At 39.4% G+C, this 25011-nt stretch overlaps 1 protein-coding gene across 3 annotated transcripts in view; it reads right to left on the reverse strand.

Moving 5' to 3' along the window:
• The window catches only part of TRAPPC9 (trafficking protein particle complex subunit 9), a 528840-nt gene that overhangs the window by 327577 nt on the left and 176252 nt on the right, over nucleotides 1–25011 (reverse strand). For all 3 annotated transcript variants that reach the window (XM_061995017.1, XM_061995018.1, XM_061995016.1), the window contains one exon: nucleotides 13565–13707. In XM_061995017.1, the coding sequence (XP_061851001.1) occupies nucleotides 13565–13707 (143 nt within the window). The remainder of the gene's footprint in view (nucleotides 1–13564; nucleotides 13708–25011) is intronic.

A 25011-nucleotide genomic window follows, 5' to 3' on the forward strand; every position in this document is an offset into this window, starting at 1 on the left:
TCCATTATACCAACCACTGTGAGACACACAACTCTGCCCCTTCTGTAACAAACACAGGCAACTCTTTAGAAACTCTTGTATTTGTGAGCTACTATCCTTCAAATCCAAATTCCCTAGAAGCATTCAATATAAATATAACAATTACATTTCTGGTAACCTTAGGAAATAACACTGACAAAGCCACAGAAAACAAACTTTATTGTACATTTTTATCCTTATTCATAACCTTTTCTTCCTTGTGAAACTCAGCACAAATAGCAGCACTGAGTGATTAGAATATAATACACGTGGAAAAATATCAGAACCAGATATCCAAATGCCAAATACAATTACTAGTCAATGTATTCATTAATGGACTTGATGAGGGAACAGAGGCACTGTCAGCAAGTTTGCTGATGATACTAAACTGGTGGAGTGGTTGACATTGATGATACTAAACTGGTGGAGGTTTATGATACTAAACTGGTGGAGAGGCTGTGCTGCCATTCAGTGAGACCTGGACAGGAGAAATCTAATGAAATTCAACAAGGGCAAGTGTAGAGTTTGTGTCTGGGAAAAAACAACCCCATGTACCAGTACGGGCTGGAGAATGAACTGTTAGAGAGTAGTGTAGAGGAAAGGAACCTGGGAGTTTTGGTGCACAGCAGGATGAGCATGATGGTGCCAGCAACATGACCTCATGGCCAAGGCAGCCAATGGCATCCTGGAGTTGATTAGAAGAGCTGTGGTCAAGAGAGGTTCTGCTCCCCCTCTACTCTGCCCTCCGGAGACCACATCTGGAATATTGAATCTAGTTCTAGGCCTCTCAGTTCAAGGACAGGGAGCTGCTGGAGAGAGTTCAGCACAGGGCCACAAAGATGATGGAGTGGAGCATCTCCCTTATGATTAAAGGCTGAGAGAGCTGGGGCTCTTTAGCTTGGAGGAGACTGAGGGATCACCTCATTAATGTTTACAAATACATGAAGGGTGGGTGTCAGGAGGATGGAGCCAGGATGTTCTCAGTGATGGCCAATGATAGGACAAGGGGCAACAGGTACAAGCTGGAACATAAGAGGTTCCAAATAAACACAAGGAAGAAATTCTTCACTGTGAGGTGAGGGAGCACTGGCAGGGGCTGCCCAGATGGGCTGTGGAGTCTCCTTCTCTGGAGACATTCCAAACCCACCTGGATGAGTTCCTGTGTGACCTACTCTAGATGGTCCTGCTCTGGCAGAGGGGTTGCACTGGATGATCTTTTGAGGTCCCTTCCAACCCTTAAGATTCTGTGATTCTGTAATCACACAACTACAATAACGCTTCACCAATCTACTCTGAATTTCAAAACTTCACAACAGAGAAATATCCCAACCTTAAGCATCACTACAATTTGGCTTTAGCTATTAACGAGGTTTAAATGCACATATAACAAAATCACTTCTTGTGAGCTATAGAATGAAGTAGCATGGTCATTACACAAAGATTATGGATTGTTTCACTACATATAATTGCTATCAGAATCAGGAAGTTGGAAAAATTAACTTGTATTCAGTCTTAGAAATGGAAGCCACTCACAGTATTGAGAATTCATTTGAGATCAGAAGCTTACCAAAAGACAAGAAGAGTATGTTGGTAAGGTGAGAGTCATCAGAGCCATCCTTCAAACAACATGCATATTCAAATGGAGTAAGATACAGTTCTGTGTCTCAGGCAACCATCCTATTTTATCCTATTTTACAATAATGTACAATTCAACTCAAATGCCAGCCTTCTCAAAGGCAATTAAACTCAAGAACTGCTCTTCTATTTGGAAAACGATTATCTGGTTCATAATTCAACTCTTCTGAAAACCAAAAGATACCATTCTGAGAGCATGCATCAGAGGAACTGTGTTGCTACCTTGCAAACCCTTGAGATGAGAAGGCTCATAGGACAAAGATGAGAGGTTAAGGTTCAAGTCTCAAAAGTGATAGCCATGTCACATGCAGTCAGGCACTAAATGACAGCAAGCACTGCTTGGAGACAGTAGGATATCTCTTAGCAAGGGTAAAAAGCAAACGTGGAGGAAGAGATTTTTATAATATATATATTAAGGTTTTTCACTCACTTTGGGTAAAATCCCAATAAATACTGAATAAAGAGAAAAAATCATGAAGGCAGATGAGTGCCTGAAGCAAACATGTCAAAACTAAAGAATTTAGAACAAATAAAGAGTCAAAGCTCTTATTAGTAAGTCCCTTCCTTATCAGTTCCCAAGAAAGAAATAAGGGGAGGGCAGTATTTGAGTCCATAGCTATTCTGTTACCTGCAAGGAATGGAAAAGAGAGGGAAAAAGAGCCTGGTTTCTATTTCATCATTGGGAGAATGGGACAAGATCTGTAAAGACACAACAAACTTCTTTCTCTCCAGTAGATGCAAAGTTACTATCTGCAAGACACACTTGTAGATGAAACATTTCATGCTATGAACGTAAAGGACATATACAAGCTTCATCTCTTCAGGACTAAACATCACCATTCATACTAAGAATTCCCAAATATGAACTCTTGGACTATGCAGTGAAAATTATTCATCATCATGACATTTATTTCCCCTTCTTCAAACACTACACAAAATAAATATGTAGGGGAAACAATTCTTTCTTTGTTCATTTTAAGGTAATTCTCCAGGGAAATCTTTAATTCAAAACCATAGAAGAAAAGTTACAGAACTATTACACTACTCTGAAAATTCAGAAGATATAGGTATAAAAATATTGAAGGTAACATTAAGAAAGTGTTAGACACTCAGAATAAATACAAGACAGTATCAAAGACAGCAACAAAACACAAACAACTAAAGGTTACAAAAATAACTGAATTAAACCAGCAGCCTCTATATACTGAAAGCTGTTTCCAACTAAGGAAATGAGGACAAATCACAAGCTCTGCAAATTTAGAGGCAGCACCATAATAAAGTCAAAAAGGAAAAAAAAGAACCCCTCAAGTTGTTCTAGAGCAATTTGCTAAAGATCTGGAAAGCAGTACGACTTTTTAAAGCATTTGTAACATGGCACAGTCAGTATGACTGTGCACAACTGATGATGCTGGGTTACAATCTGAGTGAATGCTCCAGGAAAACAAAGAACTAGCAAGAAAGCCAAAGGAACTGTTCACATCAATTTTCACTACAAGTGAAGGTAGAGAAGGCCATCCCATGCAAGACAGGAGTGTCAGCAAATAAGATCTGAAAGGCAAATCACATTCAGGCAAATGACATAAAGTAACTTCAGTGTGATTTTGCTGAACACGAAAGTCCACAACCTCTCTGGGCAACCTGTGCTAGTGCCTCACCACCCTCACAGGGAAGAACTTCTTCCTTATTTCTAACCTAAATCTTACCTCTTTCAGTTTGAAGTCATCACTCCTTTTCTATCACTCTATGCCCTTGTCAAAAGTCCCTCTCCTGCTTCCTTGTCAGCCCCTTTAAATACTGGAAAGGCTGCTATGAGGTCTCCCCAGAGCCTTCTCTTCTCCAGGCTGAATAACCCAAACTCTCTCAGCCTGTACCCACAGCAAAGTTGCTCCAGCCCTCTGATCATCTTCATCGCCTCCTCTAGACTCGCTCCTATAGCTCTGTGTATATCCAAATACAGGACAGGAATTATCCACATTCCCATCTCCTCACTGTACATTCTCTCTCTCTCCAGCTTTCTCAACTACCCATCAAACACAGTGGGCAGCACAATTTTTTTGGCTCAGCTTCAGTTCTTCCATGCCATCAGGCACAGGGAATAGAAAAGGTCACCTCTTCTCTGCCCAGTTACCAATCTGCAGGAATATATTTAACTTTTCCCTAAATAGTTGGCTGAAATTAGTCAAAACTTCCCTAGAGGGGTGACCATATATATTTCCTTTCCCTGTGAAATAAGCTCTAAAATTATCTGGAAAAATACAGCAGACAGCACAAACATCTGTCTTTTCTGAATGGAACCATGTACAAATTACTGCATTGAGTCAAAAGTCCATGTTAAGTGAAGATGAATTAAAGCTGCACTGGATCATATAGATGCTAGGATAAAGAACAAAAGTCCTTGAAAGGGCTTTTCTCTTCTTTCCATCTGTCATTCCAACTGCTAATGGAAAGGAGATAAGCTTGTGTCAAACAATACCAGAGCCTAAGTGGAAGAATACTAAAAATCACATCTTGCAAACATTTTCCATTTCAGTCATCTTCCTTATTTGCCCATGATGCTTCTTTCAGAAAAATCTACCATAAATTCAATGTTCAAGATTTTCTTTTACAAGTAATACAGAAGTCTATACATCAGAAGGCTGTACAGCTGAAAACCAGAATTACAAGGGAGCATTTTCAGTCGGTTGATTTATAATGTGGTGTCAAAATATAATGCAAATGTAAGCCAATACTAATTTCAAACAATAAGAATTCTTAAACTTTAATAAAAGTTGAGTTAATTCAATGGTGGCTTGAAGAGCTATTGTAGAAATTAATTTCTCCTATCCTCTGTTGCAGAACTCAGGATATAACAGAAACTAAAGTTAGTGACACGATGAATCATGCTGTATTTTTAAAATCTTATAATGCCAGTTACCATTTCAAAAACAGTCACAAAATTGGGGCCATGGGAACTTAAGGCAGGAGATGATTACTCAGGGATCTAGAACTTTCTTTCAGGGGTATTGTAATTACTATTCCAATCCACTCTGAAATGACAGCAGAGGATATTCTTCAGTAACAGTTAACAGAGTATTAAAAAACAGAGGCAGCTGCCATGATGCAATGATGGCTCACTTCAGTGAATAATCTTCCTGCAGTTCTGTTTCTAGCTGAGTTTTAACATCAATTTAAACAAGAAACACCTGAGTTTGGCAAGTTACCTACATCCTGAGTGAGCTCAGTTTCCTCATCAACTGAAACCATGGATTATTTTCACATCCAGGCTTTTCACAGAATCACAAGGGCTGGAAGGTACCTCAAAAGCTCATCTGGTGCAACCCCATTGCCAGAGCAGGACCACTTAGAGTAGGTCACACATGAACTCATCCAGGTGAGTTTGAATGTCTCCAGAGAAGGAGACTCCACAGCCCATCTGGGCAGCCCCTTCCAGTGCTCCCTCACCTCAACTGGGAAGAAATACTCCCTTGTGTTTCTTTGGAACCTCCTATGTTCCAGCTTGTACCCATTGCCCCATCATTGGCCATCACTGAGAACAGCCTGGCTCCATCCTCCTGACACCCACTCTTTATGTATTTGTAAACATGAGTGAAGTCACCCCTCAGTCTCCTCTTCTCCAAGCTAAAGAGCATTTGTTTCCTTCTTTTCTGTTTTCTTTCAACAGGCATCCCTATTCAAAAGGAGTCATCAGAAAGTGAAGCATTGGCAATGGTGACAAGCAGTGGTGTATTTGACAACCCTATTCACAAAAAGCCCCTGACAAACACAGCAAAATAATGATCTAGAGCATTTTTGTTGGCATTGCTGTGTTTACTGTAATCCAATTTCATTTTTATTTAACTCTCTAAAAATTAAGCTTTCAAGACTAACTTCAGATGATTAAGTCAGATTATCTAACTTATATTTAAAAGGTCTTTTCACATATTCCAAGAACTGTCCTCATCTGACTTCTCCAGTTGTAAACCTTTACAGTTACGCTAAATATTCCCAGCGCATTTATAAATATTTGCAGATTTATGTCCCCAGTCTTCATGTGCCAAAACCACATATTTAACATTTTCATTTCCAAAATCAATTCTCTCAACCTGTAAGCTGCTTTTTTACTGCTCTCCGTGAACCCACTGCAACATTGCACCATTTGCAGAGCTTAAGGTTAGCAAGATGATTTATCTATTGGATGGAACTTGCTACGTGTCACAGGTCCCACTTGGCAGAGTCTTCATTGAGCACAATTCTGTGTGTGTTTCAATAACCAATATATTCTAGAAACAGTCATGAGAACATTAAAAAACGGTTGCTAAATCCATTGCTTAAAAGATTTTTCTAATGTTTCATCAGTCTAATTGATCAAAATGAGACCTTATTTGTAGTTGAATTTGCCTGGTTTCCATTTTGACTCGTTTTTATTGTTTTTCTTATTTTCCATTAACATAAAGACTTAAGACTAAATATCTTCTCCATGTAGAAACATCCACTCTCTTTAAACAGGTCATATCCCAGCCTTCCTCTAAACTTAACAAATTGCTCTTCAAGCACCCAAACAAAAAAGACAACTCCACTCTCAAAGCTCTATGACATTTGAACATTGAAATACTGAGAAACTGAAGACCAGAAATAGTCACTTCTCAGTAGGGAGCTGATTCTTGTTAGGAAGGTAGCAAACGTGAACATCTCATTTTAAAATCTGGCTACCTAAAAGCAAGAAATGTTTCCAAAAATGTTACAGAACTCTTTTTATTGTGTAGCAAAAAATTGTTTGTTAGAACATGGCCAAAAGAAACACGTTGTTTATTCTTTCCCTTGTATGATTTGTAAATATATCACGATAGGATTTCTAACCTGAACCTGACTGCTGAACAGGCTGTGTTGCAGTTTATTGTAGTGGAAATGAAGGTAACCCTGAAAACTAGAATGGAAATTGTGAAAAGTAACTCTAGCTTCATTAAGACCCAAAGTTCTACCCACCAAACTAACGATCACCTCAACATAGTCACACAGAATCACAGAATCTTAAGGGCTGGAAGGGACCTCAAAAGATCATCCAGCCCAAACCCCATGCCAGAGCAGGACCACCTAGAGCAGGGCACATAGGAACTCATCCAGGTGGGTTTGGAATGTCTCCAGAGAAGGAGACTCCACAGCCCATCTGGGCAGCTCCTTCCAGTGCTCCCTCACCTCAACAGGGAAGAAATTCTTCCTTGTGTTTCTTTGGAACCTCTTCTGTTCCAATTTATACTAATTGCCCCTAGTGAAGATTGTTCTTTTTCAGTCTTCAAATACACTACAGTCAAATCAAGTTGGAAAAACTATATCCTAGCTTTAAATACAAAATAATGAAAGGTCTAGACTAGAGGCTTTATTATGAACTGTTTCCTGCCTTTACAAAACTAAAACATTTCATCACATGATACATTAATGAATGATACGAAGGAAAATGAACTCAAACCTACAGTTAGAGGAAGAGACACTTTGAATTTAACAGTTTGAGCTGATCTTTATTTTTTCCTCTTAACTACAAGAGCAGAGTCAAAGCCTCTGCACTTGCCAAAAGATATCTGCAGCTGATGTCTCACCAGCTGATTGGTAGTTTTAAGACAGAAAGAAAAGTCTGCTGCCTCAAACTAAAAAATAATTACCTTATTCATCATACTGGATTTGTAGAATTTACAGCTAAGAATGTTGTTATCTGACTTCTGAATATTGGCTGAAAGGGAAGGCAGCATCCTTGTTGCACTGTGCAGTAACTTCATCTACGAACTCAAACTATCTCATCACCTTTGTAATAATCAAGACCAAGATCTTCTGACCTTTGAAGACAGCTCCTATGTAAGACACTTTTGTAGCATAATGGCAAGGGACACAAAGAGACCAACACGCCCCTCACGGCATGCAAAGCAGGTCTGACTTGAATTCTTACCAAATGTGTGGAGTGAAGCAGTATTTTTTTTTCTGGCATTTTTTCATGCTCTCTTTGATAAAGACATTAAGGAAGGACAGTCAGCAGCCACCAAAACTGGCAGATAATGCCTTTGAGAGGATCAACATGTATAAAGGAGATCGGTACAGACAATCTAGCTAGCATAAGCTGCACTAGCCAACCTTCTTGGAGCTTTGGTTTTGGCTGGGATAGAGTTAATGCACTATGCCAAAATGAAGAGGTATATCACAAGAAACTGTAAACAGAACACTTTCTTTAGACTGAACCATGAGCATCAGCTCACCACTAGCAGTCTAGGATCAGATCATCAGATCTCTGCTGGTAGACTACGATCAGATCAGCAGATGTCCACTGGCAGTCTAGGATCAGATCATCCCATCTCCATTGTAGTCTATATATAATCTGCTAGCAACTGAACTGTTTTGAGGACTGAGATCACAGAAGTAATTCTGGGGTATTCTGATAAGGACTCAATTAACACGGCATGTCTGATTACAGAAAACAATGAACACAGTTTTAATCTACAGATTTATCTGTGGTTTGTGGAAAGGAAATGGTTAAGGGATTAGATCCCTGAAGTCCTTTAAGACTTCATTGAGCTGTAGTACTGACTGGGAGAAGTCTCACGATTAACTCAGTATCTCTTAAACCCTGATACAGGGCTGCTTCAAACACCTATGTTCTTGATTATGCATCACAAGACAATAATCTCCCTGCAAGCATAAACAAGCAGAATTAAGGATCAGAGGTAACATGATCAGAGGCAAACAATTCCCCAGCATAAGGCTGTTTTGTCAGTCTTTTAGGATGTAGGCAGTTGAGTGAACATAGGTTGATCTACCCAGTGAAAAAAAGTTGCAGTAGATTATGGCTGTTTACTGACAGAACATCATGTCTTCTGACAGGAGAGCTGGTATCTGAATCAGAATTAGGCAGCAGATTAGGCACTGCAGCATATTGCGGGCTGCATCAAGCTAACCACGGATGCCTCTACAGACCAGCACAGATAAAGGTTAAAAGGCCCACTTCTTGAGACATACTGAAGATGCAGTTAATGAAACTTCTCCCTCTAAAGCAGAAACCTGTGCATGAATGGAAGACATCATTTTGGCAAAATATTCAGAAAAATCATAAAGCAAACCAAAATCCCCAGTTGGGGAAAAGATTAAACCCAGAAAACTAAAGCAATTGATAACTTTCATTCTGAAATGACAGCTAAGAAGGTAAATTATAAAACGTAGTTTCTCATAATGACTAAACAAAAATAGCTCAGGGCCTCAGATGGATATAAGCTGTGAAACGTCTGTAAATCAAAAAGAAATCAGACTCAAGATTTTAACAGAGCAAGTAAAAGTACTAAATTTGATGTGTAATTGACTGTCAGTAAGCCTCAGATATTGGCAGAGATGATCAACAGTTAAAAAATAAACTTTATTTCATTCCATGATAAATATTTATCTTTAGCAAATTGGAAGATGACGTGTTTCTGCTATTTTTCCATCTACAAACATCCTATTGAGTGACAGATGACTTCTTCTGATGGAGATTTAACATAGGGAAGCACAAGAGTAAAGGAAAGGTGTTACTGATCACTAAAGCTTACAGTCTGGAACACCCACCATGACATAATAAGCATTTAAGACTCAGCAGATAATATATACCTACTGTAACAAAAACACACCCAAAACAAACAACAAAACAAAAACTCCACATTTCTAAAATAAATTCCATTATTACAGTATATTCCCCCAACTGAGCCAAGGGTTTAGACACCCAAGTTTAAAGCAGTCACATATTTTAACTACATCCCCAATCAGGAAATCACTTAAAATGAAGTTTCCACTGACTTCCACTGATTGTTATGATGAGCAGGTAAAGAATGAAGCAAACGTACAATAACGAGCCAAAACACTTGGCTGAACTGGAGTCACTTTATGTAGCACCTGCAGCTATCAGAACTGTGAAATCACCCACAGCTGAACAAAGCAGAAACTCTGCTTTTGAATTAGCCTTGATCTACTTCTAAAGAATTCAGGATTAAATATTTTCCACATATAGTAGATTCCTTAGAATAGGTTGTCAAGGCAGGGATGGGATAACCTTGTCTTAGACGAAACACAGCTGGGGAAACCAAGCACAAAAGGCAGCTTTACCAACAAGAGTTTTGAATAAAAGCATCATGTTGTATTTGAAGCTTTTATGGAAGGTTTGCAGCCTCACACCCAAGCTATTCTGTGACTATAGGAAAGTAATTGCAGTGAACCAAAGAGCAGCCAAGCTGTCTGTTTATACACAGACAGAGCACAAAGGACTTCTTTGGACACTGAACGAAGAGGAATATGCATGCAAACAACAAATGCAAACTGGCCATTTTAACCTGCATAATGTAAAAAGTAAAAGTTGTGGTATTTCAGGCTGATGAAGAAAGACAGATAGCTTATTAAGGCTTGAAAGCCTTACAAAAGCCTAAGAATGTGCCATTGCAGGGATGAAACTCTGATCATTAATAAGGTCTCTGGAATTTTACAGACAGCTCTTCTGGATGCTATGTTCTGATTTCACAAGCAGCATTAGATTTACTTTAGTAGATCGGTTCCTAAAAGAATAGTGATGTCTATTATGTCATACTTTCAAGCATCAAAATATTTGACAAGCTTGCTCACCACACAGTTTTAGGTTTCTTTTACAACAGCTGGACACAATCTGCTTATTGTAGAAAAAAAAATTCTTGCTTGTCTTGTTTTTAAATACTTTTTACAAAAACTGCTTCAGTGTTTCATTATCTTTAACTAACCTAAAATTCCCTTGCTATATGCCAAGGTCATTATTTCCCCTATCACTTGTTGTTGAAAACCTATCCTCTTGGCAGTTTTCATTTATATAATTCAAACTTGGCCAAGAAGGCCAATGGCAGCCTGGGATGCATCAAGAAGAGTGTGGGCAGCAGGTCAAGGGAGGTTCTTCCTCTCTCTACTCTGCCCTGGTGAGGCCTCATCTGGAGTCCTGTGTCCAGTTCTGGGCTCCTCAGCTCAAGAGGGACAGGGAAGTGCTGGAGAGAGTCCAGCACAGGGCCACTAAGATGATCAGGGGACTGGAACATCTTTCATATGAGGAAAGGCTGCAGGAACTGGAGCTGTTTAGTCTGGAGAAGAGGAGACTGAGGGGAGATCTCATTAACATTTATAAATATCTAAAGGGTGGGTGTCAGGAGGTTGGGACATCCCTTTTTTTGATGGCATCTAGCAACAGGACAAGGGGTAATGGGATGAAGCTGGAAAACAAAAAATTCCACTTAAATATAAGAAAAAACTATTTCAGTGTTGAGGTGAGGGAGCCCTGGCACAGGCTGCCCAGAGGGGTTGTGGAGTCTCCTTCATTGGAGGTCTTCAAGACCCTCCTGGACATGTTCCTATGCAACCTGATCTAGGTGGAGCTGCTTCTGCAGGGGGTTGGACTAGATGATCTCTAAAGGTCCCTTCCAACCCCTACCATTCTATGAAATTAAGTCCCCTGTCAGTCTTCTCATTGGCTTCAGCAACACCAAGACTTCAGCATGTCACATTTTATCACACTTTTTGCTCTAGACTTTCTTCAACTTGGATGCTTTTGTTCATGTTTCTTCAAATTCAAACCCCAAACTAGATCTTTTCTTGAGGCTTTACATCTTTTGTTCAAGGAACAAAAGAAACATTTTATGTTTTGCAAGCTATGCTGCTGTCCATCCACCCTTTGATGTTATTGCAATGGTATGATACTGATGACTCACTTCTGCCTTTTGAAAATGAAATATGCTCCCACTGTCTCTTAGGCTGATATTTCCTTCTTGCCTATCTTTTGGTTTAATTTCTGAGTCTATTATGCAAAACATCCTAGGATCAGTAGGAATCAGAGAACTTCTGGAGAGAGTCCAGCACAGGGCCACCATGGTGGCTGGAGCATCTTCCTTATCAAGAAAGGCTGTGGGATCCAGGGCTGTTCAGACTGAGGGGGGATCTCATTAATACTTACAAGTATTTTAAAGATGTATGTCAAGAGCATGAGGTGACATTTCTGGTCCAGTGCGAGGATCAGGGTAATGGCCATAAGTTGGAACACAAAAAATTCCACTTGAACTTAAGGAAAAACTTCTTTACTGTAAGGGTGAGGGAGCCCTGGCACAGGCTGCCCAGGGAAGGTGTGGAGGATTATTCTCTGGACATTTTCAAAACCTGCCTGGACATGTTCCTGAGTGACCTGATCTAAGTGGACTTGCTTAAACAGGGGGGGTGGACTAGATGATCTTTAGAGGTCCCTTCTAATCCCTACCATTCTGTGATTCTGCCCACTCTAATTATCTCTAGAATCAATTGAGTTCACTCTCAACTATTAGTAGTGGTATTACACCGAATCATAGAATGGTTTGGGTTGGAAAGGACTTTAAAGCTCCTCTCATTCCAACCTCTCTGTCATGGGCAGGGACACCTTCCACTAGACCAGGTTACTCAAAGCCCCATCCAGCCTGTCTTTGAACACCTCCAGGGATGAGGAATCTATATCCTCTCTGTGCAATCTGTGCCAGGTTCTCACTACTCTCACATTATTGCACTGAAATAACTTCAGAATTTAAACCTAACAAAATTCTTGCTCTCACTATAAAGTTTTTCTTATCACTAATCCTACTACTTGACTAGTACACGGGGATTTTTATGAAAATGTATTCCTGTCCAATTTGTAACAATTTCTTTCTTGCATTAACTTCATCCCTCATTTAAAAGAGGATTTTTTCACTTGGCATTTATACTTCAGAAGTACCTATGCAGTGAAACAAAGTCACTTCTCGATTTTCTCTCTTCCCAACAAAATCAAGTTTGTTTATTCATCTTTTGAATGACAGTTATTCAAAGGCCACCTCTGGAACTGCCAGAGTTTGAAAACATCCCAAATATTTGAAAATTTAGCTACTGACATAGGTGAATTTACATTAACAAAAAATTGTTGACTAAGGATCAGTAAAACCATTTACTTCCAGAATTCATTCTTGCAAAAGCTGCTTTGATTAAACAGGATGTAAAACAATACAAAAATAACAAAACATCCAGAATGGGAACTGTATATTTAGCAGCAAATAAATACAATTTTAGCAAAAGGAAAGAATTATAAAAACTGACTGCACTCAGTGGCTGATGAATTCAAAGCATCCAGATTTTCATTATTATGACATTTGACCACTAACATGTGCTGCCATGATTTTTAAAACTCATTGCAACATGTGAAACTACTCTGTGGCTTACAAGAATCATAGAATGGTAAGATTGGAAGGAACCTCCAGAGATCATCTAGTCCAATCCCCTTGCAGAAGCAGGGTCACCTAGATCAGGTTGCATAGGAACATGTCCAGGAGGGTCTTGAAGGCCTCCAAGGAAGGAGACTCCACAACCCCTCTGGGCAGCCTGTGCCAGGGCTCCCTCACCTCACAGTGAAACAGTTTTTTCTTATGTTTAAGTGGAACTTTTTGTGTTCCAGCTTCATCCCATCACTCCTTGTCCTGTTACTAGCTACTATAGAAAAAAGGGATGTCCCAACCTCCTGACACCCAGACCATATAGATATTTGTAAATATTATTAAGATCCCCCCTCAGTCTCCTCCAGACTAAACAGCCCCAGTTCCTGCAGCCTTTCCTCATATGAAAGATGTTCTATACCCCTGATCATCTTGGTGGCCCTGTGCTGGCCTCTCTCCAGCACTTCCCTGTCCCTCTTGAGCTGAGGAGACCAGAATTGAACCTCAGAAATTGTCCAATTCACATGGATAGCTTTACTCATAGCCTGTAGTTAAAGGAAACTAAACTCCTAAATTAGGAACTTAGAAAATTTGTTCATATAGTTCTTTACCTACATGTTGCTGATGACATTGGAAGTTTCCAGCATGGTCCTGAAGTTATAGCCAATATTATAAGACAGTGAGTCAAATTGTACACCAGTGAAAACCAGGCTTACCTTGTTGCTGGAAGAGTACTAACACGTGTAAAGAAAACAGATGGTTCGACTTCCACATGAAGGCCTAGTGAAAGGTTCCGGTAATATCCTTCAACATGTCCTGGTCCACCAGAGTACTTAAAATTCAAAATGGCTTCAAGTGTCTAGAGAAATAAAGGTAAATTACTTATTAGCTATGTTTCATTACTATGCATTTCACAAGTTCAATTAAATTAGACCAAAGAAGTGATTCACCAACAAAGTTCCTATGCCCTCAAGAATTTGCATTCCTAACTCATTCATTTGATTATCTCAAGGAAAAAAGCAAGCTAACAAATAACTGCATCTTAGGTAAATGGCTGCAATGTTTTCCTAATCCTTTGAAAAGCTAATGAGCACAAAACAAAGTCAACTGGACTTCTTTTTGTATAATTGCTCTCCAAACCACATTTAACATACGAAAATGGATAAGCTTATTTTTGCTTAAAAGAGTTTAAGGTTTATTAAATGCTCTTTCAATAGTCCTGAAGAATGTTCACCATTTCCTTACCTTCCTAAACAAATGGAAATTCCTTTTTGAGTGTGAAAAGTTTTTGAGTATGGACAGACAAACTTAAAGCCCCTAATCTCTTAACAAGTCATCTGCATTAACCAACAGGTTAAAAGAACACTGGTGACTAGTGTATGAATCTTGTCTTCCTTTGATGATCATTTTATAGAAAGTGATTTGTTAGCAATTATTCAAAACAAGGACAATTCTTTAACATTATTCTTATGCACTCATTACTCCCAGTAGTATTGAGCTTTTACTTTGGTGATGAAGTTTTGGGCTCTGTGTCTTTTCCCTTAATGAGCAGCATGTAAGAAGCTTCCCAACATACCAATCCCCATGTTATCATTGGTGTTCAAGCTCAGGACAAACCTTTGCTTCATCCAAATAGACTACACTCCACCTTTTCTTTCATTACAGTCCTAAAATACAATTGGTTGTGAAGCCAGGGGAGAATTAGGGAAGTGTCACTGCATTATTTTTCAGCTGTTATTCTGGCCCCTAGTCACCTTCCATTGCCAAGTCTCGGAGCAAGGACAGAGGTAGAGACAGACCTCTAGCCTAACTTGGATATTACAATATTATGCCTATGTCTACCATGGCAGTCATTTGTTAAAAGATTTTGACATAATGCCTATTTCCTCTTGGATCACCTTTTAGCTTATTCTTTATTAAGAAAAAAGAAAAAATACAAACACAACCAAAACACAAAAGAAGAACCCCAAACCTCAAGCCAGGTGTCACAAATCCTCAGACAGGTAAAAGTTTCCTCCCTTTCAACTGAAGACACACAGCTCAATCTAAGGATTGTCTAACTTACCAAAAAAAAATGATACCATTCTGTTTCTAAGTCTGTCTAACAGATACAATGAATTTCTTAAAATAACCACAATCCAGTCATTTAAAGAACACAAAAAACAAGAGTTCACTGTTTTGCTGCATGTGTGTGCCTATGTACTTTGCCTATTTCCAGCTTGCTTTTAAGTAAACTGGGTTAACTCCAACTCTTAATTTAGTTTCATTAAAATTCAATGAGAGTCACCTTACAATACAAATAAAAACCTTCACTGGGCACTCTGGACATACTCATCTACCTTGTTTATGTCAATTCCTAATTTGTAGTTAATGAACTCAAGTTTATGTTATGTCAGGAAAGTTAATCAATATTAAATACAAAAATAAAAAAGAAAGCATAAACCCATTTAAAACATCCTTCATTCTAATTAACCAGCTGGACCATGTAATAAGAATCAGAGCCAGACTCTCTAAGTACTTACATTGGAATTTGAGAATGGACTTCAATTTCAATTAGGACACTTTAGCTATGTATGTGCTATAGTACTGCTGTTAACACTCCTGTGGTACTGACCCATGGTTTGTTCTACATAGGAACGTAGCACATGGTTGCTTTATTAATTCTAGTTCCATATAATCCCATGTAATAAATGTTAGTTTGAAAAGTCATAGAGCCATAGAATGGTAGGGTCGGAAGGGACCTTTAGAGAACATCTAGTCCAATCCCCCTGCAGTCACGGATAATTGTCATTCCAGATATAAAACCCTTCCTAACTCAATTACAAATTAAAAACTTCCATAAAAAGGCTAAAAATTACAACCATTATGTGCTGTTAGTGAGCAGGAGAGTTTAAAGGCATCATCATAATCTTAGTCTCTGTTGGAACAGAAAGAAAACGTGCTGATGACCCTGTGTGTGTCTCATCCCATGATAGAGAACAAGGAAAACAAACGCTAATCATCAGGAGAATGTCTCTTCTTACTCAAAATCTAAGACTTAAATATCAGGCAGACTTCTACATCAGGAGTGTAGACATGTGTGAGAGGCACATGATTAGAAAGAAGTCATTTTTTTCAGGAGCCTTCAGGTGATGAAAGTTTTATTGCTTAGAATTCATACAATATGAATAAAATGTTAAAAAATATCCAAATTCAATCTCCTTTAACCCCCTCTATGCACACTTACCATGGAAAAGATTCCACATACAATATAAAAGATCCATTTTCTAACTCCAGGATAGAAAACAAAAATCCTACACCCTCATAAACTTACTGAGCTTCTATTTAAAACAATTTCCCACTCTCTCCCACAGCACTTGCAGAGTAGAATGCTACAGCCTCTGACTTAAATAATGTTATATACTTACTCCAGTGCCCTTGTCAAACCTACACAAATAAAAGACTGAGCTGCAAATTCTCTTCATTTTCACAAATACCAATAGAATTTATTAGATTTCTCCAAACTGCATCACTGCAGATCAAAAAGAAATGTCAGCATGTCACTAGGAAGATAATTTTGCCTGTAGATGATCTATTAAAAAAGAAAAAGGAAGGAAAGAGTACACAGGTCTCTCAGGGCAGCCAGGGAAAGAAGCCTATTGTGAACTGAATACATCTGGAATCCAGAATACCTGTGGAATAGAAAGGGGAGGGGGGGTTGTTTTTAAGCAGAGTGATGTTCTGGAAACTCAATAGTAAAAATTGCTACTTTCTTGTATTGATGAAGTAAATGAAATGAAAGTGCTTCTGTGTGTAAGTTCCAGAGAATAAGACTCTCAACCAATGGCACCGGGCATGAATATCACCTACTGTATTGACAAGAAATAATTTACAAATCATGGATCCAAGAAGGTACCATTTTGGTCTCTCTCATGCATTTTCTCCTCAAATACATTTTCTGTATAGAGCAGGAACCGGTTTTACTTCAAATAAATCATCTCTCAGTCTGCTCATGGAAATTCTTCCAATATTCACTTTCATAGCAGAAATAAAAGTAAAACTAGAAAAGAACTGCTATTTAGAATTATGGAATCATTTGGGTTGGAAAAACCCTTTGAGATCACTGAGTCCAACCATTAACCCAGTTCAGCCAAGGTCACCACTAACTCATGTCACTCAACCCCATGGCTACACTGCTTTAAGTCCCTCCAGGGATGGGGACTCCACAGCTTCCCCAGGCAGCCTGTGCCAGGGCTTGACAACCCTTTTGAAGAAAAAAAAATATCCTAATATCCAATCTAAATCTCCCTTGGTACAACTTGAAGACATTTGACATTAACAAGAAGCAAAACATTAAAGTTTCCTAACTCAATGACAACAGTTTGTACTCCTCTGCCAATCCTTCACTAGTGCCTATCTGAGCAGTGCACTTTTCATAAACCAATTTCCAATTGACAGTTCAAACAATTATTATCTGCTTTCTACTGAACTCCTATTATAGTATTTCCTACCAAGAAGCTGAGAGTGAATTTAATTTCCATAGAATTCTACAGAATATTGCTACTTGTGCAGAAATTAGAATATTATTACTTGAGAACAGATGGCTCTAAAACAGCTGACACAAGAAACATAGAAATTAAGGGGGAAAGAGCAGTCATGAAGGGCATTTATTGTGTGGGAAGTTAAATATCACAGAATTGGAAGGGACCTTGAAAGATCATCCAGTGCAACCCCCCTGCCAGAGCAGGACCCCCTAGAGTAGGTCACACAGGAACTTGCCCAGGTGGGTTTGGAATGTTCCCAAAGAAGTAGACTCCACAACCCATCTGGGTAGTCTATTACAGTGCTCCATCACCCTCACAGTGAAGAAATTCTTCCTTATATTTCTTTGGAAGCTCTTGTGTTCCAGCTTGTACCCGTTGCCCCTTGGCCTGTCATTGGCCATCACTGAGAACAGCCTGGCTCCATCCTCCTGACACCACCCTTCATGTATTTGTAAACATGAATGAGGTCACCCCTCAATCTCCTCTTCTTCAAGCTACAGAGCCCCAGCTCCCTCAGCCTTTCATCTGAAGGAAGATGCTCCACTCCCCTTTGTGTCCCTGCACTGAACTCTCTCCAGCAGCTCCCTGTCCTCCTTGAACTGAGGGGCCCAGAACCGGACACAGGATTCCAGATGTGGTCTCAGGAGGGCAGAGTAGAGAGGTAGGAGGACCTCTCTCAACCTGCTAACCACAGCCCTTCTAATCCACCCCAGGATATATTGGTACTCAATCCTTTTTGCTTGCTTGTTCTCAGGTAACAGGGTTGACTGAGCACCAGAAGCAAGAAGCTTTGCCCTTAGAAAAGTTCTGTGTAGCAAAACTCACTATTTTAGCTCAAAAAACTGCCTTAGAACAAGAGTACATTAAGGTAACCATAACTCAAGGATAAAGCATTCCACCTGCAGTGATATAATCATTAAATGTTCTACATAACAGAAGATAAACATTGCTGAGGAGAACACATCTTGTTAGCTTCATTGAATATTGGCAACTCTGAAAATCAGTCTATTTGTAAAGAAAAAAAATCCTTTAAAACACACAAAAAAACCCATTTAAAGAGTCATTTCCTTTTACAAACAAGTATAATTACTGGACAGAAACATTAGATAAAATCAACAAAGAAATTACCAATAATGAAAAATGTAAAGAATAGGTGAATTTAGATATTGTTAATGAGTAAACCATCAATAAGATGTTCATATCCATTCTACTTCACTGCTGAAAAATACTTTTATGCATCTAAATTTTTGGTTTTGGAAAACTCTACAAGATTGGAAACAGTTGAGGACAGAAGCTTCTGGGTTTAATTCTTATGTAATCTATTTTGCTTAATACATTTGGGTTTTTTATACCTAAGCAAATTTACTAGCAATAGTAGTAACTCTGATTTTATCCCTGGGCGTATCTTGCTGCTGGAAGAACCAGTAGATTCTGGTTTAGAGGATTTATTTTTAACAGCATCCCATCACCACATATACTGCATTTTGTGTTTTAGACAGCAAAGTAAGATTTTTGTCCTCAATTTTTTTCCAAACTGGAACATTTATTTTTCATATATTTATTTTCGGTGTTCTCCATAATTCAATTAACAGCTCATACTTTATATGAAAGGCTTACATGGGCTGCATTTTCAGGTCTTTTCTAAATGTCCTTAGTACAGTAAATATGACACTAAGTAGATCTCAACATTTAATACAAGATGAAATGCCAGTACTTAGCTACAGGCAGTTTGCTCCTGAGATTCTGCAGATACTGACTGCAGTAACTATGAAGAAATACCAGAATGTACCATTGCAGGTTCCCCATCAAGATATAACATTAAAAAAAAAGGCAGCATGAAGACCAGGTTAAAAATACATAAATTCAGAACTTTCTGGTTTAGTTCCCAAACTGCTGATAGAAAACAATTCTTACTAATGAATATCATTTCACAGTATTATGATTCTCATGGGATTCATAGAATCATAAAATGGGAGGGTTGGAAGGGATCTTCTAGTCCAACCCCACTGCAGAAGCAGGGTCACCTAGATCAGGTCTCATAGGAACATGTCCAGGTGGGTCTTGAAGACCTCCAAGGAAGGAGAGTCCACAACCCCTCTGGGCAGCCTGTGCCAGGGCTCCCTCACTGAAACAGTGCAAGAGTTTTTTCTTATATTTAAATGGAACTTTTTGTGTTCCAGCTTCATCCCATCACCCCTTGTCCTGTTACTAGCTACTATAGAAAAAAGGGATGTCTCAACCTCCTGACATCCACCCTTTAGATATTTATAAATGTTAATAAGATCTCCCCTCAGTCTCCTCTTCTCCAGACTAAACAGCCCCAGGTCCTGCAGCCTTTCCTCATATGAAAGATGCTCCAGTCCCCTGATCATCTTGGTGGCCCTGCACTGGCCTCTCTGCAGCACTTCCCTGTCCCTCTTGAGCTGAGGAGCCCAGAACTGGACACAGGACTCCAGATGAGGTCTCACCAGGGTAAATAAGAGGTAGAGCTAAATCTCCCTTGACCTGCTGCCCACACTCTTCTTGATGCATCCCAGGATGCCATTGGCCTTCTTGGCCATGATGGCACATTGCTGGCTCATGGTCAGTTTATTATCAATCAGGACTCCCAGGTTTGTCTCTGCAGAGCTGCTCTCCAGCAGTTTGACCCCCGGCCTGTCCTGGTGCAGGGGGTTGTTCCTTCCCAGCTGCAGGACTCTGCACTTGTCCTTGTTGAACCTCATGAGGTTCCTCTCTGCCCAACTCTCCAGACAGTCGAGTACCACTGAATGGCAGCACAGCCTCTGGGGAATCAGCCAGAAGGATTAGAGCTCAAAATTTGAAAAGAAACTTATTCTATGCCTGTAATCTTCAAATATATATTCCTTTAATTAAAAATAAATACATGAAATTACTTGCCCAACAGGAAACATGTTTTGTTCTCAAATCCCATCATGCTCCTGCTCTGCCCCTCAGGCAAATTAGCTTTAGCAGGACCTGCTCCATGTATTCAGGAATGTTTATAGCCATTCTTTCTGACTTCTACCCCCTTTTCTCATTGGATGTCTTCTGATTTTCTGGTTTGTTAGGGTGGTTTATTTCCTTACACAGACTATAAACCGTAATTTTGTTAATTTTTCTCTGCCTCCTTTTCTCTCCTTTTTGACCATTCTACTCCCATATTCAATTCTGATGGGCAATCAGTGATATTCAGCAGTAATAGAGAGAAATAAATATGTACTAGTTCATCAGTTCCATCTCACAAAAGGCACCAGAAAATCTCACTCAACAAAATTAATTTCTCAATTTCTTCTGCTGGGTGCCATGCTTAAATTCTCTCAAGAGCTTTGGGGACTGTGTAAATAAATCATGGATCAGGAATTTCAGCTGCCTAACTGCAACTAATTAAATTATCTGGCAGTAACAAAGAGAAAGCAAGTTTCTCAAATTAATCACACTCTTTGTCAACAGCAGCAGGTAACCTTGGCAATAAATATGCTACTGACAACAGCAAAGAGATGGCCAACCCAAAGCATGCTCAAGGGGCCAATGGTGCAGACTCAGTGTCTCACAGTCTCAGGTCCATGGGTGCAGTGATGTAAAGCTCCATCTTTACTATTAAAATTACCTGGCCTAAGCACTGATAAATCAAACCTAAAAAGGTCCAGTCTTGGAGACTGCAAGCTTTCAAATGCAAGCACGATGGATATGTTGCTCCAGCTACATGGTCCCTACAGAAATGCAGCACATAGAGCACAGCGGAATCTTTTCTCAGGGAAAGACAGGAATTTGAGGATTATGAGGGAAATGGAGATGCCTACAGATCAGAAACCAAGAAAGATAGGACTCAAAGACATCAAACTTCCAGTTTCATACATCAAAATTCCAGGCTAATTTACAAAGGCAAAGACTGTGTCTAAGTTTGGAGTTGATCTCATGAAAAAAGAAAACCAGTCCTGGCATTTCGAAATGCACTCACCTGTCTATGTATTTGTTCAGCTACCAAGACTAATTTAGATTAGCATTTTCTTGAGTTTTAACTTACAACAGTTTCACAAAAGACAAATACTTGTGGTTTTTCCTTCTTCCTCCCATCACTAAGCCTACAGTCCATGATTTCACAGGTTAACCTGACAAAGGATGGAGTCTGTATAAAAGCTAGGCTTAAAGGAGAGTCTGTATACAGAAAATGAGGCTTAACAATAGTGTTGTGATAAGTAACAGGTGCCCTTGTGTACATAAGCTGAATATCCTCATGCCCATTTCTCAGGAGGATAAAAGGGAAAAAACACACCCACACACCTCACTAAAGAGAAAAAGCAGAGAAACTGCTGACTAGCTGGAGAGTCTGCAATTCTGCCTTCATAGGACAAAAATCTAGCTAACAGAAAAAAATCCTTCATTTAAATGTCAGTAGGATTGTTATTCATTACTCCCTGTTGATGACAGCTAAGCAAAGAACAGTATTTCTGAGATCTAAATGCTCTCATCACATACTTTACTGGTTTTGAGATAAACACATTGACTCTTTGGACGAGTCTCTTACTGCAAAACACAGACATTCAGATCTTGGATGCTGATATCTTAAAACTTCATCCATTCAGGAATTCACAACATGCCTTCAAACACTTAGTCCTTCCTTTACTTAAAATATTGAAACGACATTTGGGAGGAGAGTATGTTATCTGAGATAAGGACAGCACCAAGCTCACAACTAACCTCACAAGGTTAATTTCAGGCTGAGTATTATTCCAAAACTGAAAATAAATCATAGAATCATAGAATGGTAGGGTTGGAAGGGACCTTTAGAGATCATCCAGTCCAACAGTTCTCCCTGACTCTCTCCCTCCAGTCTTTAGTATCTGGCACACAGGTTGCCTGAGAGAGGTGCACAATAAGAAATGAAGACTGGAAGTGGAATACATGAACAAAGATGTATGACATTTTCTACCTGTAGAAAACACCATATCACGGTTCAGAAAAAGTAAAATGTATCATAAATCAGATATTTACATGAAAATAAGTAATGGAATAAGCACTGGCTCAGGCTGCTCAGGGAGGGTGTGGAGGCTCCTTCCTTGGAGCTCTTCAAGACCCACCTGGAAATGTTTCTGTGTGACCTGATCTAGGTGGACCTGCTTCTGCAGGGGGGTTAGACTAGATGATCTCTAAAGGTCCCTTCCAACCCCTACCATTCTATGATTCTATGAATGATCATGCAGTGACATCATGCAACTTCACAGAAAGGAGTCCATTCGTTCACTCCTTCTCTCACTGGCCTTTTAACCTATGGCAGATCTATCTGATTTTCTGATACCTAAAATATATTGCAAGGTTTTCTCCACTTTCCTAAATGACATGATAACTTTTTCCTTTTTGCTAAAACACCAATTCTATCTTTTTAAAGAGAAATTAAACAGCCAAGAAAGGAAGCAGAAAGTAGCTACACATTTCTCTGCATGCAAATCACAAAGCACATTTCTAGCTACTGGAATACTAAATTGTTCAAGGTAGGGTTCCTGTTTTTCCTCAAATAGGAAAATTAAACTCTCTCAATAGACACTGTTCCTTAAAGCATAAAATAGTATAGTCATTGATAGCAAGAGGCCCAATACATGCACTATAAAAAGGATATGCATATGTAATCATCTTGTAGTGCATATGTAATCATTCTCTAGGACCCAACTGCAGCAAGCATTCTCCATACTAATTTTCCTCCTCTGTATTCTATTAAAAATATACATAGCAACTCCAAAAGCTATGGCAAAACTCTTAATAGGTGATTAAGCAGTGAAATGAAATGGTGCCACTGCCATCAGCCAGACCTTTTCATGCACAAACACAGAGCCCACATTGGTATTCCTGGTAAACTACTTTATCAGTCTAAAGCAAAATGAAACATCAGCTTTAGCACGTGTGCTCATCAGGTGAATTTACACAACCAGTTTATTGAACAAGGTGCCTGTTGTGTTCTTGCTCTAGTACAGTCCTACTAAAGCACACCCACGGCACACACACTGACTTTCAGGAGCAATTTCTGCAGTACACCAATGTTTATCTAGCTCATCCATCTACATTTCTGTCTAGTTAAGCCCCTGAACAATGAAACTGCTGCATCCTTTTGTAAAAATAGCACAATGGCAATGACAAGTAGCTGAAGCTAAATATAGCTCCTGCAGGCATATGCCGGGAATTTAATAGTACATTTTACCCCTCCCCAGTCCTAAATCAGTAAGCTTCAACAAGGAATCTCTAGTGAATACACACAGGAGCTCAATAAATCCCCCTTAAGCTTACAAGGCACATTCTGAGTCTGTGCTAGCTAAAAATAGCCATGTTTATAATGAGAATGGAGATGTGAGCAGAATAATATTAAGTATAAAAGGCAGGCATGCTATAGTCATTCTGCATTAACAAATCGGGTGAACCAAAGGTCATCCTAACAAACAGATACAGAGATCAGACAGATAAAATACAATATACAGCCATTTTTTAAAGGAGATAATTCATCTCTCATTAAATGATGCACTTGCTAATTGGCCATTGCAGCCACACATTCCCAAATTGTGTGCATTTCTTAGCTAGAATGCCAGTTATTCCTTCCAAAAGACACAAGGAAGCTAGGAGTATACAGCATTATTCCTCTGGACAGTATTCCTTCCTAGAGTTCAGTTTCCCTCTAGAAATATTCAGGAAATACAACACAGAATTATTCTTGTAATATTAATTACAGAATTCTGCTTTCTTTAATTAAAGGCAAATTGCACCCTTGGCCTCCAGGGCAGTACAACTGCAGCCAAATGCCCAAGTGTCTGATGTGTGTTCTTAAATGCCTGAAGGATTTTATCTCCATCAGCCTACATCCAAGCACTACTGACCATAGCAATCACAGAATTTCATCCTTGGCTGACATACAGACAGATGACAGATTAAAAATAATTTAAATACAAGTAAATTTATGTGCAACATTCCTATCGAGGCTTTACTGCCTACTGACAACTGCCAAACCTCTTTGAAAACTGTGTGCTACGAAATCGAGCAGTTCTGCTTTCTGTTCATAGAATCATAGAATGGTAGGGCTGCAAGGGACCTTTAGAGATCATCCAGTCCAACCCCCTGCAGAAGCAGGTAAACGTAGATCAGGTCACACAGGAACATGTCCAAGTGGGTCTCCAAGGAAAGAGACTCCACACCCTCTCTGGGCAGCCTGGGCCAGGGCTCCCTCACCTCAACAGTAAAGATTTTCCTTAAGTGCAACTTTTTGGGTTCCAGCTTTTATCCATTACCCCATGTCCTATGACTGGACAATACATAAAAAAGTGTCAGCTCATTCTTTTCATAGAATCATAGAATGGTTGGGTTGGAAGGGACCTTTAGAAATCATCTAGTCCAATCCCCCTGCAGAAGCAGGGTCACCTAGATCAGGTCACACAGGCTTTTGACATATACCTTTTAAATAGTTGCAAGTATTAATGAAGTCCCCCTTCAGTCTGGGCTGAACAGTCCCAGATCCTGCACCTTTTCCTCATAACGAAGATGCTCCAGTCCCCTGATCATCTTGGTGGTCCTGTGTTGGACTCTTTCCAGAAGTTCTCTTGAGCTGAGGAGCCCAGAACTGGACACAGGACTCCAGATGAGGCCTCGGCAGGGCAGAGTAAAGG

This window comes from Colius striatus, chromosome 4 (genome assembly GCF_028858725.1).
Source record: "Colius striatus isolate bColStr4 chromosome 4, bColStr4.1.hap1, whole genome shotgun sequence".
NCBI classification, from domain to species: Eukaryota; Metazoa; Chordata; class Aves; order Coliiformes; family Coliidae; genus Colius; species Colius striatus.